This window comes from Rhinopithecus bieti, unplaced genomic scaffold, assembly GCF_001698545.2.
Source record: "Rhinopithecus bieti isolate Rb0 unplaced genomic scaffold, ASM169854v2 scaffold_36465, whole genome shotgun sequence".
Lineage (NCBI taxonomy): Eukaryota > Metazoa > Chordata > Mammalia > Primates > Cercopithecidae > Rhinopithecus > Rhinopithecus bieti.
In genome coordinates, this window is record NW_016815150.1 from 1 (window position 1) to 5,816 (window position 5,816).

A 5,816-nucleotide genomic window follows, 5' to 3' on the forward strand; every position below is an offset into this window, starting at 1 on the left:
TCTGTCCCAGACACTTCCTTCCTGAATCTGTGGGATTATGGTTTGTATTAAGGTTAGAATATTTTCGGCCATTTTTTCCTTTAATTTTTTTTCTATCTCTTCTTTTTTTATTTAGGGAGTTGTCGATTAACTGCTTGAAAGTTTCTCACAGTTTATTGTGTCAAATTTAGGAATATTTTCCTTTGTCATCTCTAATTTGTGTTTATTTCCATCCACTATAGTTTTTACTTCTGACAATGCAATTTGCATCTCCACAAGTATGGTCTGTTTTTTTTAAAAAAAAAAATACCTTCCCTGCCTCCACTTACTGTCTTGAGTTTTATTTGGAGTACAGAGATTTACTCATAATCTTTCCATTCTTGCCTTTAGGTTTGGGGTAATTCCTCACTCCTGAGGCAAGACCCTTCTGAATATTCATTGTCATGTGAAGTATGAGGTATTTTGGCCTGGCGCATGGGAATGGACCCTCTTCCAGTCATTGTGTGAACCCCAGGCATAGTTTCTGCTGATTTTCTTTAACTGTTTCTTTTACATTTTATTTTCCACTGTTCTTAGGAAGTTTCCTAGCACACAAGCACTTTTCATTACTCCACTAAATACCCAAGAGGGAATCTCTGCACATCTCCAGGATTTGTTTCCTGTACTGCTTTCTTCTCTCCAGTTTTCTGTCCTGTGATCTGTATCTGCTTTGGTTTTACTAGCCTCTCAGCTTCATAACCCCAGCTCTATGTCAGATTTTCTCCCTTCGTCATGGCCTTGAACCCCTGTCAAAACTCTGTCAAAAGAGCTGGGACATTTGTGTGGCTTTCTATATGTTTTCTGTCTTACAGTGATCACCTACCATTTTCATGGCCTGAAGCGCACTGTGTTGAAAATCATTGCTTAATGTATTTTGTCTGTTTTGTTTTTGATTGTTTCAGGTAAGATGAAAAATCCTATCCGTTACTCCATCAGAGCTAGTAGTAGATTGCAGCAGAGCTTCAGCACAGCACATGCTGTAAACTGGCCAGAGTGCTTTGCTTTCCTTTTTGCCTAACTGCTTCTTCCTCATCCTTCATTTCTCAGTGTAGTATCTCTTCCTCAGGGAAATCTTCCCTGGGTGAAGTATACATCAAATTATCTTCTGCAGTCATATAACTATGGTTTTTTTTTTTTTTTTTACAGGACCTGAGTTTATAATTGTCACCTTTTTATCTTGGTTCTTCATTATGCTTTAAGCTAAAACAATAGCAGAGGTGTTGTCTTATCTGCAGATCTTAGTATAATATCTTCTACTTTGTAGGCACTCAATATGTACATATTTGCTCAATGTATGAATGAATGCATGTTGAAAATGCACAGTCCTTTATATCCAAAAACTTACTCATGTATTTTATATCTATTTTGTTTTTTCCCGGTTACAGATTGTGTTCGCCTATAAAATTAAAATACATTTTATTTTGTAAAAGATCAATAAAACTTACAGATAATCACTGTGAGCGACTTACAGTAAAATTCAAAAAATGAAAATAAGATTAGTGTACTACAGAAGAGACTATCTGAAAAAGAAGAAATAAAATCGTGCTTAGAGCATGAAAACCTTGAATGCGAACAAGAACTCTGTAGTGTGAGGTATGACCTTGTTCTAAAGAAATGTTTGAACTATTTGTTTTATACTAAAGACGTATAAGGAAAATTTTTGTAATTGCTAACTTCCCTTCTAGGATTTACAGGGAAAAAAGTTTCTTAATCTTATGGAGTGTGAAATTTTTGGATATATCACAAGTTCTTAATTGTAAATACTTCTCTAATAATTAAATGCATATTCTTTTAAGTCATAATTTTAATGGCTGTATAGAATTTTACCCTTTGGAAATCTCATTATTTAATTTATGAATTGAATTTTAGGTTTTAAAAGTTTTGTATTAATGCTACAAGGAACATTTTTATTTACACATAGTTTTCTACATTTTAAATTATTTACTTTGGATAAATTCTTCTGGTTAAAGTCCAGAAATTTTTTGAGATCTGTTTTAGATCTTTGATCCATATTTCTAAATTGTTCTTAAGAAAGTTTATATTAATTTGTAATTCAATCAACAGGGTATAAAATATTTTTCTTTATCCAGAATAATTATTTTAAAAATTATCAGTCGGGTAAGGTGGCTCACACCTGTAATCCCAGCACTTTGGGAGGCCGAGGTGGGCAGATCACAAGGTCAGGAGTTTAAGACCAGTCTGGCCAACATAATGAAATGCTGTCTCTACTAAGAACACAAAAAATTAGCCAGGCGTGGTGGTGTGCACCTGTAATCCCAGCTACTCAGGAGGCTGAGGCAGGAGAATCCCGTGAACCTGAGAGGCAGAGGTTGCAGTGAGCTGAGATTGCACCATTGCACTCTAGCCCAGTGACAGTGTGAGACTCCCTGTCAAAAAAAAAAAAATTATCCAGTTTTATTCTTAATATGCAGGGAATAAAAAGTAAAATGGAAAGTGTTTACTGATTAGCTTATTTAACATCCCTCTGCTATGTAGATAAAATTAATTCAAAGTTTTATGCTGAAGATGCTTATTATTATTTATTGTTTAATTAAATATTAGATCTTGTGTTGTTCCAAAATAGATTTTAAAATTGTTTATAAAATACATACTAATCAACAGGATAGATTGAAAGTGTTGCCCAAAAAACAATCTTAAAAAGTGTAGGGGGTAACATATTACATTCTTAACCTAGTCTTGGATTATACTAATCTGCTGACATATATTTCATAAAGACATCAAAAGTGCTATCTTACAATGTAGATTATGTTTAGGGATACTTGCAATGAATGTTTCATGAAGGTGAAAATATATTTCTAGTGAATGTATCAACTTGTTTGTAAAAAGTTACTTTATGTTAATTACTCTAAATGATTCATCCTAATTGAGGAGTAATTACTGTGTGAAGAAAAGGTAATTTTTATCTTGTAATTTTACTGAATAATTTTCAGCATCTTTTTTCCTAATATTTGCTAGAGTTACTAGTAACAGAAACTTATGCAGGATGTTCTTTTGTCAATACATTTCAACTTATACATGTACTTTGGATGAGATTGAGGTGAGAAATTACAAACATGAGAACTAGAAAGAAAAATAGTATTTAAGAACGTAGAAACTTTTTTAGGATAATAAGCCAACATATGAATGTTTTATTTTCTAATATCAACAAAGAGACTCAAACTCTGTAAACTATTTGAAGAGATTTATTCTGAGCCAAATACGAATGACCATGGCCACTGACACAGCCCTCAGGAGGTCCTGAGAACATGTGCCCAAGGTGGTCAGGGCACAGCTAGGTTTTATACATTTTAGAGAGGCATGAACCATCAATCAAATACATTTAAGAAATACATTGGTTTGGTTCAGAAAGGCAGGACAACTCAAAGCAGGGGCTTCCAGGCTATAGACAAATTTAAACATTTTCTGGTTGACAATTGGTTGAGTTTATTTGAAGACCCGGGATTAATGGAAAGAAATGTTCAGGTTAAGGTGAATGATTGTGGGGACCAAGTTTTCTTGTGCAGAGGAATCTCTCAGTAGACTTCAGAGAGAGCAGGTTGTAAAATATTTTCTTATGGGATCTTTTAAAAAGGGTGCCTGGCTCTTAGCTGATTATCTCCTGGATCTTCATAGAAAGGAAGGAAAACAAAGGGGCAAGGGGGTTCTCTACAGAATGTGGATTTTTCCCACAAGAGACTTTGCAGGGCAATTTCAAGGTATGGCAAGGAAAAATATTTTGGATTAAATATTTGCTTCCTTGTCTCATAATGTTATGCCAGAGTCAGATTGAAAAGCAAGTCACAATATACAGGGTCAAATAAAACCCATCTGATGAGAATCCATGGTACCCCTTAGGTAGGAATTTGCACAAGATAAAAAATTAAAGCTTACTCCTCACTGATAAAATAAATACTAAGATAAGTATATTTACAGATTTGCCATACAGCAAGAAAAAGAGAAAAGAAGAAATGTTGAAGAGTTGCACCAAAAAGTTTTGGAAAAGTTAAGAACAACAGAAGAGCAATATAAGATAGAAGCTGATGTGACAGAACAACTTAAACTGGCTGTCACATCACTGGAGATGGAATTGAAGAGTGTAGGAAAGAATTCAAATCAGGTAAATAAATGTTTGGTAAAACTTCATATTTCTCCTTTTTTTAATGTTACTTATAATATCTCTTTCATTTAATGTATATTATTTAAGCCTAAACAAACCCCAAATTGTATTTCATCTTAAAAGTGAATCATGGCATTTATAGCTATAATTATTTATAATCTTGAAATATTTTATTTTAGTTCAAAGACCTTTTGAAAACAATGCTATTCTGCAATGTATACTTAATGATATTGTAAGTATTTTGTTCCTAGTGACATAGTTCAGCATATTTTCCCCTATTTCATGTTAATTACTGTTTCAAATGTTATGGAAAAGAAATAAAAGTGATCACAATAGCAAATAATCTCATGATTTTGTAAGAAGAGCTTTATAAATTTAATTTTCTTGACTTTTGGTGTTTTGAAATAAAAGATTATTTTTGTATGTCTATATCTACCTCACAGAAGTAACTGCTTTGGTGGAAGAGCACTAGAAGTAGAGTCAGAAAAGCTGGGAAAAGTCCTGCGGCTTGCTTATATTTTTAACCTTTTGCTATAGAATTATAACTAAATGAGTTCATTGATTTGTGCATGTAAAAGTGCTTAGTGCAATGCCTAGACTTATCATTTATCCATAAATGTCATTCTTAAAACTGACCATAACAATATTAGAAAAGTAGAATATCTATACCATATTTTAGAAAAAGGGAAGTTAAAGAATTTGGAAAATGTCATTCATCTGTCCAAATATCTGCCAAGCTAAGGCTCTCACTATAGGGAGATGTATAGCTTAGATGTTAGAGTGTAAACCCAATTTTTTAACATGATCATAGTTATTAATTCTTTATGCTTTGCAATTTGTTGTAATTCAGTAAAAGCCTTTTTTAATTCTGAAATTTGAAAAAATTTTCTAGGGTTTTTTTTGGTTTTTTTTTTGCTTTCATGGGTTCACTGTCTTCAAATAAACTTTTGAACTTTCGGGAATTAATGCTTTTTGAGGTTTGAGGTTTTGACTCCACTTCTTTTTTCCCAGTTAGATATCCAGTTATGGCAACCCTCTCATTGTATAAATGCACAGGTTATTATTTAATTTCAAAAGCAATCACAATATGTTATCCTATTGGGTACTAGTCACAAGTTTTCTTTGTTTTACTTAGATTTCCGATACTGATAAAAAAGAAGACCTGCTGCATGAAAACCACTTGATGGAAGATGAAATTGCCAAGCTCAGACTGGAAATAGACACACTAAAAAACCAAAACCTGGAAAAGAAATACTTAAAAGACGTTGAAATTATGAAAAGAAAGCATGAAGACCTTCAAAAGGCTCTAAAATGGAATGGGGAAACATTAGCAAAAACGATTGCTGATTATAGTGGACAGCTTGCTGCTCTGACAGATGAGAACGCAACGCTCCGTTCCAAACTGGAGAAGGAAAGACAGAGCAGGCAAAGACTGGAAACAGAAACGGAATCATACTGTTCTAGACTGAATGCTGCTCTATCTGATCATGATCAAAGTCACTCATCAGAAAGAGACCAAGAGCTTGCTTTCCAGGGCACAGTAGATAAATGGTGTAATTTACTGGAAAGTTCGAATTCTTGTGTTCTGACTCTTTCTCAGCAACTTTCTAAAGCTGAGAGTAAGGTCAGAGTCCTCGAAACTGAGCTCCATTACACAAGAGAGGCTGTGAAAGAAACGGCT

The 5,816-nt window shown here is 33.6% G+C and overlaps 1 protein-coding gene across 1 annotated transcript; it reads left to right on the top strand.

Moving 5' to 3' along the window:
• Window positions 1–1,448: 1,448 nt before the first annotated feature.
• Window positions 1,449–5,813, top strand: LOC108515836 (ankyrin repeat domain-containing protein 36B-like; the record flags this gene model as incomplete). The annotated part of the gene is given in 4 exon segments (XM_017853005.1): window positions 1,449–1,502; window positions 1,504–1,611; window positions 3,952–4,135; window positions 5,271–5,813. Coding segments are annotated over 4 exon segments (889 nt in total), but the record flags the coding sequence as incomplete, so codon positions are not given.
• Window positions 5,814–5,816: the final 3 nt, after the last annotated feature.